Source organism: Lagopus muta, chromosome 2, assembly GCF_023343835.1.
Source record: "Lagopus muta isolate bLagMut1 chromosome 2, bLagMut1 primary, whole genome shotgun sequence".
NCBI classification, from domain to species: domain Eukaryota; kingdom Metazoa; phylum Chordata; class Aves; order Galliformes; family Phasianidae; genus Lagopus; species Lagopus muta.
The window spans coordinates 75,586,025-75,598,450 of record NC_064434.1 but is presented as its reverse complement, the minus strand read 5'-3'; the positions used below and the strand labels follow the sequence as shown (position 1 = coordinate 75,598,450).

Sequence of the window (12,426 nt, the reverse complement as noted above, 5' to 3'; positions counted from 1 at the left end):
ACTCAGCTGAATGAAATACAACAATTATCTCACATTGCTCCCAGTTTGTGTTTATTTATTAAAAGTTCCTGTTGGAGCCTCTTGAAGTTTATCAAGAGGCAGAAAATGACTAAAGTCAAAAGCCTGAATGTACCTGAGTTACAGTGAAATCTATCCTAACTTTCTCCAAGCAGACACATTGAGCAATTCAGAAGACAATAAAACCTAAACTTTATCAGTGTACGTTTCTACCCTGGGTGCAGTCAGTTTTACTAAGTCAATACCATGCTTGTTAGTTCCAGAAAAAGCAGTCACCATTTCTTCATTCCCTCTTTGGAGGTAAACTTTGCATCACCTCAAAATGCTCACACAAAGCAGATTTGGCTTGCTGAACTAGAAAAAAAGTTAATAGATCCCCTCTGTATTAGAAGAAAAAGAACTACTGTAACATTGCAAGCTCTTGCTGGTTCTCTTGATCATATTAAACAAAATTAGTGCAATTGGGTACTTCTGTACAGTATTATTCTGAACTCCTCCTTATACTACAACTAAATGCCTATTTTTGACAAGGGCCATTAGATGCCTGTTGTTTTTCTGCTTTGGTCAGGAGTTAGTGTTTTTTATAACTACTCTACAAACACAGTGAATTGTGTAGATAATTTAGCATCTCTTGTGGTATTAGAGTGAAACTCCCTTTAGTTTGCAAAGAAAAGGGAAGAGTGGGGGGAGGGATGACAGATATATATTAACTAAAAATTCTAAACCTCACCATACCAATCAGTACTGATTACCTCAATCTTCATTAAACACTTACATCTTTCCTGGAGGTAAAGAGTTCATAGTTTTCTTCCGCAGTTCTATCCCTACCAAGAAATCACACCAAAATACAATTTCAAAACTCTCCTGTAATGAATAAAAATAGCAGCAGAATGACAATGTGCATCTAGTACCTCTTTGGAAAGTAGCAATGCACTAATACCATGTTATCAGAACACTATCCATGAAGACTCAAATATATTTTGAGTTTTAAGAGAATATTTGTGCTGGCAATGGTTTAGCATTAGTATCTTTCAGCTAAACTGGAAAATCATATTCTAAATCAGGACCGTGTTTTGGGGAGTCATGAGACAATGTACAGTTTATTTCAAAGTGACTGCACTAGAACCAAGTTTTCCATTGTATCAGCAAAATGGGTGAGACAGATTTCAGCAGCTCCTCGTGCTTCTTACTGACTTCCCCAAGGCTCTGTCCAGTGGAACACCATTGCTATGGTTTTTAGCAGCCAAAAATATTAATACAGTGCACAGTATCAAGAGTTAGGGGCTCATTTACTCTTTGAAGTGCATACATACAATTGTCTCATATCACCTGCAATTGCTCAACATCTTTCCACAGAACTCAGCCAACTATCACAGAATCACAGAACCACTGAACCACAGAATTGTATGGCTGGAAGGGACCTCTAGTCCAACCCCCTGCCAAAGCAGGTTCCCTACAGCAGACTGCACAGGTAGATGAATCTTTAATATCTCCAGAGGAGACTCCACAAAACCTCTGGGCAGCCTGTTCTACTGTTTTGTCACCTTTACTGTGAAGAAGTTCTTACACACATTGGTGTGGAACTTCCTACACTTCAGCTTGTGGCTGTTTCTCCTTGTCCTACATATGATTTTATTATAAACCTTTCTACCCTTAACTGCTTAACCTTCTCTCTGGTGAACTGCTCCTGCAGTTGTTGAAGGGAGTGAACCTGCAGGAACACAGACGCAACTAAAACCCAACGTAACTCCATGACCTGCCCGATAGCTGCAGACTGCCAGCGCCTGCTCAGTGACTCATGTTTCTGAGTAGCCGTCTGAGCAGTAATTACATCATTTAGACTTATGCCTTTTTAATAGCTGCTTTCAAAAAAATTCTTTCCCCTAGGCGTGTTGATTCTGTGAAGTAGGAAAGAATGAAAGCCCCTGAGACACTAGTTCCACTTCTAAAGCCTCAAGTATGCACGAGGAAGGCATTTCTCTGAGATGGTTTTTTTCCATTATTGTTCTTCCTCATGAGTAAGCTTAGGGCCATGTTCTGACCCCTCTGGAGAAAATGGCTTCTCACGTTCACCCCGTGTTCTAGAAACGCTCATTTCTGTGGATCTGGCGACGCGCAAGCACACTTGTAGCACCTCAGCCACGGGCTGCTGCGTGCTGGGGAGTCAGAAAGAGGACCCTAGGCACCAGATCCCGTGTAACCCCGAGCCGCGCTCAGGGTCTCCTCCCGCCCCACAGCCCCACTTGGCGCCCCTGCCCCCTCTTTCCACCTCCACAGGGCGCAGTCTGTCTCCGGCCGCAGCAGGAGCAGCAGGAACAACGCCCGCAGCGGCACCATCGCTCCCCACCCTGTCACTAACGGCCGCGGACTCGCGCCGCCGCGGTGGCGCCTGGGGCGGCCGCTGACCAACTGTTTTCAGTTACAGGTGCCGTTCGCGGGAACCACGCGCCCCAGCGTGCACCGCGCCCAGCTCCGCGCGGCAGGCCGCCGGGCGGGGACCGCGGGGCGCGATGGGTAGCGTAGTCCGCGCCGCGGGGCGCGGGAGATCGGCGCAAGGGCGAAGAAGGCGCCCAGAGCGCCGGTAGCGGCAGCGGGGCGGGTCGCTGCCGGGGGCGGCTCGGCAGGGCGGGCGGTGCCGGTGGGCGGCACCACCACCTGGATGCGGCATCCCCGCCCGGCCGGGAGGAGGCGGGGGCAGCGGGGCCGCCGCGCGCTGCCGCATGTGCCTGGAGCGGCGCCGGAGCGGGCAGCGCGAGCCATGGCGGAGCACGGCGCCCCGGCGCCCGCCATCCCCAATGGCGGGTGCGCGGCCCGCCTCCCCGGCAACAAGGTGACCGTCGTGCTGGGCGCCCAGTGGGGCGACGAGGGCAAGGGCAAGGTGGTGGATCTGCTGGCGCAGGACGCCGACATCGTCTGCAGGTGCCAGGTGAGAGGAGCGCGGGAGGCAGGCCGGCGTCGCCGGGTGTCACCTTGAGGCCGCCCGCGCCCCTTCCCCTCTCTCCGCCCGGCGCGGGGCCGCCGTGGGCTGGGGGCGAAGAGCGGCGGCCGGGCCCCGAGGCTCTCAGCCCTCCTTTGTCCCCGCGAGGCGCGGGGAAGGCGTCTCTTCGGCCGCCCGCGGCCGGGAGCGGGAACGTGCCCCGGGGTCGGCGCTCCCCTTCCCGCCGCCGCGCTCTGCTCTTTGTCTGCGAGGCGCCGGGGAAGGGAAGCACGCCCGCCCTCAGCATCGCGCCGCGGCCCCGAGGCGGTGAGCGGAGGGAGAAGGCGCGGAACCCCTCTGTCTGCCTTGGGATTTCCCCCTGGGTCGCTTTGTGGAGGCCTTGTTCGTAGAAGGGTTGCAAAGTGAGTGCAGCCTGCAGACAGGGCGCTCCTCAGTGCCTGCATCAAAACAAATGGAGATCCGAGAGGAGAGCTTTTTCTTTTTCCCTTAATATTTCTCTCGTAGCGATTCTGTGGAGTACCATGGCGTGAGCTGGAGCTGCGTGCCTTTTTTCCCAAAGTTAGAGGTACGGCTGCACAAAATGCCCGTGGCACGTGTGGGCTGCACCTCGGTTCTGTTATCTGCCCGCTGCCGCTGGGTGCACGCACGAAATCCATATTTGATAAATGCGTTTGGGAAAAGAGCGCCTTTCTCCTAACACTGTGAATACTGAGACGTTGTACAGTCTAAGGAAAGCCGTGCATAAAGCTGGGGTTGTCAAGGCTGCGGCAGTTGCAAAGCAGAGAAATAAAAAAAAAAAACCAAAACTTGGCAACTTGGAGACGGATTTGGAAGTCAAGAAATACAACTGGTTTTGCAAATGAATGACTTTTCTCATTCCCTGTGTTTACACAAACCAAAATGTGCTGCGGGGCACAGAGCACGGGACTGGTTTTTTCTCTGCAGCCTTGCTCTTGGGGCAGGCGGTGCCAGGTGAGAAGCACGCGGTGCTGTGTTCCGCCGGGGAGGGGGAGGTGGCCAGGCTTAATGGATGTGCTGCTTTCTTCCAGTCAGCTGAGCAAAGATCAGGAATGGGGAAAAACTGTGGTGTGATCTTGGTGGCTGTTTCGGCCCTCGCTAACTACTTGTGGCTGCTGCTGAAGGAAGGAGGGTTTTTTCCCTCCTTTCTTCCGTTTCCTCTTGAGGGCCTCATGCTGTCAGGGCCTCCTCCCATGTTTGGAGTTAAATTAAATCGTCAAAATGGCAGGAAACTGTGTTTTTTTTTTTTTTTTTGTTGGTTTTACTTTCTGCTGTTTTAGTAAGCAAAACTGACTTGACTTGGCTCAGGGGAGCCCAGAAGGAGGTAAGCAAAGAGAGGGGTTTCCCAGAATGAGAGGGAAGATAGGGCTGTTCTCATCCAGCAGTGCTGACTTGTGTGTCATCTCACTGTGTGTTGTGCAGGAATACCCCTGATGGTTTTGTTGAGCAAGAGTATGAAGATGACTCTTGTGTGTCTCATAGCAGTACAGCCAATGAAAACAGGCTGTACCTCCGTCTGCCCTTGGCTAATGGCAGCTTCCTACAGTCCATACTTCTGGGTCCTGTCTTCCTGTTGGACTCTGCTCAGCTGTGTAGTTGCTAAAACACCTGTGGGTGAGGCCAAGTATTTCTGTCATGTTCATATGAAAGTGTGCTAGTACAGCTACTTCATTGGCGAACTCAGTAGGTTGGAGCTGATATTAGGTGGCTTAGAAAACTCTATTGTATTGGAACTGAAAGTCTGGGAGCTCTCACATGGCTTCATACCACCATGCTCGGTTTTTTGCAGATGTGGGCCATAAAAACAGTCCTGCAACAGAGCAAGTTATCACTGACTTTTACAACTCCTGTAAGGGCAATGCACGGTTACACTTGCCGTATCTTCTTGTTTCATAGGTAACAGGTGTCCTCATTACTTCTGTAGCTGGCTGCCTGGCTGATGCAAGCTGGGGCACCTGGAACGGGCTGCCTGCCTAGGTACAGCCAGGACACCTAGTGCTGTGGCTGTGCTTCTTCCAAATGTCACCTAGGCTTTGGAGGTTGCTCAAAGGATGTGAAGTTTTCTTGTTGTGTTTATTAAAATTATTGTTGAGGTTTCAGAAACACCAGACTTTTAACAAACAAGGCTAAAGCAAAGACATGCCCAGAGGCTGCAGGTATGTAGTGTTAACGCAGCTTCTCTGGCAACTGTGGTTGTGTAATGATGGCACTGCCAGGACAGAGGGCTCTGATGCATTTCATGCTAACACATCTGCAATATAGTCATAGTACGTACTGGTTCTTTCACTGTTAAGTTCGAATAAGAGATACCTGGTAAAATGATGCTTTCATTAAGGCAAATACATCTATGAGACTTCTGCACTTAAACCTACCTCTGATGCTCAGAGGCTTACAGACCAAAGCCTTTTTACCTGCTGTCATTCAAACTGTAGTCCAGACAGTAAAACAGAACAAGAATTGGTTTGGGTTTCTAGATCAGTTGTCAGGAAAAGCGTGCTTTTGTGGTTTTTTATTGTCATGCTTTCCTCTAAGCAAGCAGTCAGCCTTGCTGCCCTCAGAGCTGGCAATGTTTAAACATGTATGTTGTGTTTTTGCCAGTTCCGTGGGTAATGGAAAGTTAAAAGGACAATGTTCATTGTTCTGATTAAGGGACTTCCTACGTTGCAAAGTGCAACCAAATTAGGAAATTTGATTACTATGATTTCATTCCTTAATGGGTATGGGAATGGCAAAATAATACAAGCAAATGATTTGAAGTAATCATCTTATCAAAACAAAGAGTAGAAAAAACATATTATGTGTCTCTTATTACCTCCCTTCAGTGTACCCCTGTACACAACACAGCAAAAACAAAACAAACAACCACCCAACATGCTGTCTTTGCTGCATGATTCTCATTTGTTCATTTCTTCAGCACATTTGCTGGTCACTGTTTTAGCTCTACAGGTAGCTTATTTATTTAGAGTAATACCTCAGAGATGAAGATTTTGAAGTCTTCCAGAATTAAGGCGTGCCCACTGTGCTGGAGAATCCTATCTTCTTGCTGCTTTAAAACTGAATTGAAGCTTCTTACTACATCTTCTCAGCTGATACCAGCTTGGCAGAGACAGGAGCAGGATAGGAGCTACAGCAGTTTCCATCAGATCAGGCACTCCGTAGATAATGGCATGCTGGAGCTCTCCCTTTGTTGAAGTGCTCTGTGCACCTGTGGGCAGTGGTCATCAGCATGCTGGTAACATGTGCTGCTGGACGGAGAGGTCAGTAAAATGAGTTCATTGACCTGCCAGGAGTGAGTGCTTCACAGACTGGCTTCAGAGCAGTGTGGGTAGGTGATTGCTCCTTGTTGTAAACAATCCAGCAACAAGGCATTATTTCAAACAGAAGAGCAGCTGGAACCTCATATGTTAAGAGGAGATATTAACAGCACAAGAGAACAAATTACACCTTGACACACGGGTTTCTTGCTGTTCTTTCAGACTGTTATTACAGAATCTCACTGTTTTCTTGTGGTTGATGAAGATGCAGTCCTTCATAGCAGCTCAGTCAAATTTCAAATATATGTATTTTTTTTCTCTTGCTGCTTTCTATATTTAGAGGAGGCTGTCTGTAGATGTTTCCAAAATCACTATTTGTTATTCATATCCATTCTTTACTCTGTTGCTGTGGAACGTAGAAAACAACAACGGGTTCTGTGCACTGAAGCAATGTAGCACTGGACCCATCTATGCTTTCAGCATTTTTCTTCTTCCTTATTGACTTCTTTCACATGATCTCATATCTCTTAGGGATAGATCAGTCTTTTTTTCTTGATTCAAATGAAGACTTGCATTATGAGTCCAGTTTCCTACTTGTATGGCATTTTTTTGAGATGAGCAGAAGAAACTTGGGCTAGGCGTAATGAAATTAATGTTTTATTTGTTAAGAGAAAGTAGGCAAAGAATGATGCTGAATGTTGTTTATACTGAAATCGTGGGATAGGTTATGTAGTCGAGTTTGGCTACATTGAGCAAGAAATTAATTATGAATATGTATGTGGGGCAATGAATTTGTTATCCACACTTCGGTGTTATTTTTCTATTTGTTTTTTTTTTTCTCAAAGGAGGGATGATTGGCAAGCTGAGGGTCTAAGTAGATTTTTGACAATATGATTTGAAATGGGAAGCCCCATTGAGTGGCCCAATAATTGCAAAGCTACCTTGGGGTATGTAATGGAACTTCAGGATCACATACACTGCTCACCTTGTTTAAAAGTGTTTCTGGAATGCCAAGAAGCTACATGTGACAAGAAGGAAGGGATATATGCATCGTAATTAGTGATGGTAGCTCACTTTTTTGATGCATTTGTGGCTTTTCATTTAAGAGTTAAATGGAAGTGTTTACGATCATATGATACCAAAGCAGCACGGACTTGCTTCTTGCCCCGCATGACAGTCACTTGTATTACTAGTTCAGAAACCACCGTGGCTGCTCTGAGCTGAAAATTAATGCTGCAATGTGGTGGCAGGAGGAAAAAAAAAAAAAGAGTGTGCACACCCACACACCTCCGATAGGGAGAGCTCAAGGAAGTGCATGACTCCTTTCTGAATACAGGCATAAGATAACATCTTTTTAAACTAGGCAATTAATTTCTGTTCTAGAGGAGTCAGCTTGAAAGCCTCCTTTGCTCTACCCGGAGGCATCCTGTTTTAAGGTGGACCACTTGGCATTGCTGTGTCATAAAGAAAGGCAGTCACTGTTGCAGACTTTGGGTGCTCTTTAGTGCATATTTTAGTATATCAGAGCTGCTTTAAACAATTGTGAGTTTAATGTCAGTATTGGAGCCCTCACAGTACATTTCTAGCAGTAATTTCAGTCTGCTTTTCTAATAAATCTTCCTGTGCACTTCAGCTGTTGGATGAAGTTGTGGTACTGTAGGCTGGGCAGCGAGGAGGGTGCTGGTGTTGGCAAGGTGTCAGGGTTTGAAATACTCCCTTGTCTTGGTACATACAGATATGTCTTGGTTCATAACAGATTTTAGCGCTCTGGCTACTGTACTGTATAGGCGAGTTCTATGCACCAAGAAAACAGAGTAACTGCAAATTCTTCTCACCAGAAGGACCAGCAGTAAAGTCCTGTAGGTATTTATCAGGTGTGTCCGTGAGATTGATTGCAAACCCATGAGCATGGGAATTTCCAGAGCGAACTCATCAGAGAAGAGAGTTCTGGCTTGGGATTTTTCCTATAAACATTTCAAGGTGACTCTGTATTGTTTTCGGTCATTTTAGAAAATGAGATTCCATGCTTCCTCAACTGTGGGCTTCTCTTGGCTTCAGAAGAGCTCTTAAGGTAGCAAACGTAATATTAGTGTTATTCTTGTCCGCTTAAATTTTTTTCATCCTGAGTAAACTTTAATATTGAAATGTATTTATGGAAAGCTAAATGAGTGACTTAGGAAATGCTGCTTGTACCTGCAGACCTAGCAAAAAACAAACTGAGAAATCAGCATGAGGAACCAAGCACCCCAGCAAACAATGAGTCATTTCAACTTCAGTATTTTGTAATGCAATTCCAGGGAGGGGGAGGTGGGAGGAAGGAGTCTGACAAATATTATAAATGCTCATTCTCTGTGCTCTGTACGTGGCCTGCACTGGAAGGTGTTATCACTGGACAGCGTGTAATGAGCTGAAGGGCTCGTAGCCTACAGGAAGGTTCCAGGTGAGAAGGTGGTTTTGCTCAGAGACTCAAAAACAATAATTACATTGTAGTCAGGTGCTTGTACAAATATTATTCAGTTCTTTAACCCAAATATTTTAACTGCCAGTAAAGGTACTTTAAAAAAAAAAAATAATGGTGTGTTGCCTTCCAGCACTTTGATGGCAGGTCTTGGCCAGTGGGACTCACTTGTTTGATTTGTTGAACTTTCAAGTTTGTTTTCAGAAAAATATCAGCCAGCAGGTAATGACTTTTTTCCTTCAAAATTAGTATTTTCAGGCACTTGAAACTATTGCAAGAAGGGTGTTTCCTAAGAATGTTTATCAAGTGGCACCCAGATGTACAATACATGCAGCTGCCTTTGCTATCTTAAGCCCCCTCTGTGCATGTGTAACTGATCCTGTTCACGTTTGTCAGGATAGGGGTACTTTACAATAGTTCTGTGTATAGTGCTGACTGGCCTATCTATATTGAGTATATGGGTGCAGATTCTTGGGTGTGGTGCTTAAACTGAGAAGGATTTTCATGCTGCTTAATCTTCTTCAGCAGGTTAGAGGGGGAAAACAACTTTTTTTTCCTTAAAAATCTCTCTGAGCAGCTTACTGCTCTGGAAGGAATATTTCAAACAGGTGTTTCATAGGGATTGGTTTTTGGTATGGGGCTTCTAGAGAAAGTAGGTAAGTAGGTAGCCTGTTGTTCCCATGATTACTGTCATCCTAACAGAACTTGTCTGGTAACTTGTCTATTACTGTGCACCTTCCCCCTCAGATGCCTGTATACTTAGCAGTTCTACATGCTGAATAGCTTGGATGTTGTGGGATTACCAGCTAGTGGCCAAGGATCACATGCTTTTTCAAGAAAGTGATGTAAGCATACTGCAATAGCGACACTGGAAGAATGCTAGGAAATATATATTAGGGCTGTGTATTTCATTTGTTTTTCCCTCAAATCTATGACTGGAAGAGATGTTTCTAAGATTCTGAGCTTCACAATTCCATGAACTGCTCAAAGTGATATTGTTGGGGAGAAAAAAAAGAGGTGTTCAGTTCATATTTTATATTAAGTAAGCTCACATTTCCCAGTTACCAGTGGAAAAGGTTAGGTGTCACCCAGTGGTTGCTACCCTCCCAGGATCACTAGCAGCTGTGCAGGCAGCAGTGAGCGAGTTGCAAGTTGGAGGCTGCATCTGGCCTTGAAGCCAGTTCTGAGAAGCAGCAGTGATACTTGGCATTGACCACAAGGAAAAGTGAAAAATTGAGGGAAGACAGCTTTGTTTTGCAAAGTCCAGGCTCATGGCAGCTGAAAAGTTGAGGAAATCCTATTCAAGACACAACTTAATACTGTTTATAATTTGGCAAAGCTCTGGGCTGCTTTGCTGAGAGGGCTGATCCCATTGGCGCTGTAGAACATGTTATGAGAGAAGAGAGACTTTCCAAATACTGTTACAAAGATGTGGGTAGAAGGGATAGTGTAAGGAAGGGAGAAAAGGACAAGTGGAAAGTGAATGGTTTTAACTTTTCATTCACCTTCCTCCAACACAGTTATGTGGAAATTGCTGACTTCTGAAAATCAAATTTTAGAAACCTCAGAGTGTGCTAAAAATTTCGCAGTGCTGTGCTTTGATAGAGATGCACAAACATAAAAAATAGCTGTCAATCTTTGAAGTAAGCTTTATTAGAACACAGGAGAGAAGATTGTTTGTATCCTTACCTAACAGACTCCTAGCATAACCTAGAGAGTTATTTCAGTGTTAAATAAGCAAAAGTTAAGCTCGGCAGCATCAGTTCTTACAAATAGATGTAATATACTGAGAAGCCATGGAAGCAGGGAGAGAGCACATAGCTACATAAAAAGGTTACGTTGGTTTGATTGTATACAGCAAGGGTCTTGCAGACTTTGAAGGCTTTCTTCTAGTCCTACATATACTGTCAATGCTGACCTGTTTTTTGGTCTTCTGTGACTTTAGTTTGCTTAAAAATAGCTATTATATTTGTTCCTTTTTTATTTTTCTTTTCTTAAAAGGAGTTCCTGACTTATCTTTTGTGTTAGGTGTTTGCATCTTTGCTGTCTCACAGAGTGTCACTTTTACATAATTTGGAGATTAAATATTGCGTACCGAGCATGTAACGTCTTGAGTTTGTTAAATGTTTCTCAAGAAATGACCTCTGTGTTTTTCTTCCCCTTTAGCAAAAACTTCATAAAACTTTGAAGTTTATTTGAGAATAAACAATGAAATTTCTTCTCACTGTTAATGAAACACAGGAGTTCTCCATTGATGTTTAAATAATTGAATCAAAGGAGTGTTGGCTTGAATGACCCAACTGATCCCTTTTGGATCACTGTGGTGAGGGAGGAGTGAGAAATACAGATAGAAAGGACTGAAGCCAGAGGTGACTTCCTCAGTTTATACATTGGATTAAGCCTGGAGGCAACAGTTATGAAGATGTTGGTGTTATTGTCAGTTTCTGGATGAAGGGGAAAAAAGAATACTGCTGACTGGGGGGAAAAAGAAACAGACCAAAACCAATATTATTAACCCACCAAACTCAAGAACTCAACAAGCCCCCTGCTGCTAGAACTCTGAATTTGGGTTTTTGTAAACAAAATTGTTTACCAAAGCTGTGTTGTGCGGTATCTAAGCATACAACATGAGTATATTTCACTGATAGTTCACTTTAAGTATAGGACATGAATCATTCTCTTCTTATATTACGACTCATTAGTTATGTAACAGTACACTTGCATTAGGTTAGGGCTTACCTGTAAGTCAGTATTTTGAAGGCTGACTTAATTGAATGCTGCTGTTGTAATGCTCTCCTAAAATACAGTTTGAAACTTTAAAAATTGAACTTTTTGATGGACTGATGCTGAAAGCAGGGTGTGAACTGACCAGACACTCCTACCTATCAATTGTTCGACTGGGCAATCAGTAGCTCATTTGGAATGAAATCTTTCCATGCTGTAGGCATTTTGCTAACACAAACAAGTGAACTCTGAGATTAAAATTTCAGTATAATCTGCAAACCAGCATTGAGAAACCTTGAGAACTAAGAGTGCATTCAAGTGGTGATTCATCACACACAATGCTGAGATTATTATTATTTTTTTTTAACTTGCAAGCAAATTCCCTTGAAGTATAGCTGCTAATAGCAAAGATCTGGAAGTTTATGTAACTTGGGTGACTAGCTTGCTTTTGGAGAAAGCATGAGCTGCGCTGTGCCTGCGGTTCAAGGCTGAAAGGATAAAATGCCAGTTTTATTCTGTCAGCCATGAGGTATTTTCAAATGAGCGTGGAAACAACACACCTTTGTGTACCTTGACGTCATTCAGTAGTGTAAGGGAAAAATCTTGATACTACCAACAAACAGCAGCTCTGTCCTTATGCTGTGCACCTTACTCAAGCTGACTGGCCGCTGAACTTTATGTTAGCACATCTAAATGGCACAGTGAGCTTGGCAATCTTTTAAAAGACTAAGAATTTATTGTTAAGCATGATATACGATGGCCAATTTTTTTCTTCTCTTAAACATTTTGATTCTAGAAAAAAAATGTTATTGCTAAATAACTTGAGAAGCAAAACATGAAATTTCCAGTCAGTACAGGATTTCAGTTTGGACTCATCTTCATATTGGCAAATTACTGCTACCTCAGTATTCCAGTATTGTACTTAGACCTATTTATTGAATTTACATTTAAAGTGTGTCAGTCTATAGGTTCAATTTGTTTATATTGATATTACTAGTGGATTTAAGGGGAATAAA

General features: G+C 44.2%; 2 protein-coding genes across 4 annotated transcripts in view; one reads left to right on the top strand and one right to left on the bottom strand.

The window, feature by feature from the left end:
- The window catches only part of CATSPERE (catsper channel auxiliary subunit epsilon), a 28,056-nt gene extending 25,525 nt beyond the window's left edge, over nt 1–2,531 (bottom strand). For all 3 annotated transcript variants that reach the window (XM_048937752.1, XM_048937747.1, XM_048937746.1), the window contains exons 1-2: nt 2,288–2,531; nt 794–842 (exon numbers count right to left, since the gene is read on the bottom strand). In XM_048937752.1, the coding sequence (XP_048793709.1) occupies nt 794–842; nt 2,288–2,355 (117 nt within the window). In that variant the 5' untranslated portion in view covers nt 2,356–2,531. The remainder of the gene's footprint in view (nt 1–793; nt 843–2,287) is intronic.
- Nucleotides 2,532–2,625: 94 nt separating this feature from the next.
- ADSS2 (adenylosuccinate synthase 2) overlaps nt 2,626–12,426 on the top strand; it is a 32,146-nt gene continuing 22,345 nt past the window's right edge. Inside the window, exon 1 of the mRNA XM_048937755.1 lies at nt 2,626–2,944. Within this exon, the coding sequence (XP_048793712.1) occupies nt 2,678–2,944 (267 nt within the window). The 5' untranslated portion in view covers nt 2,626–2,677. The remainder of the gene's footprint in view (nt 2,945–12,426) is intronic.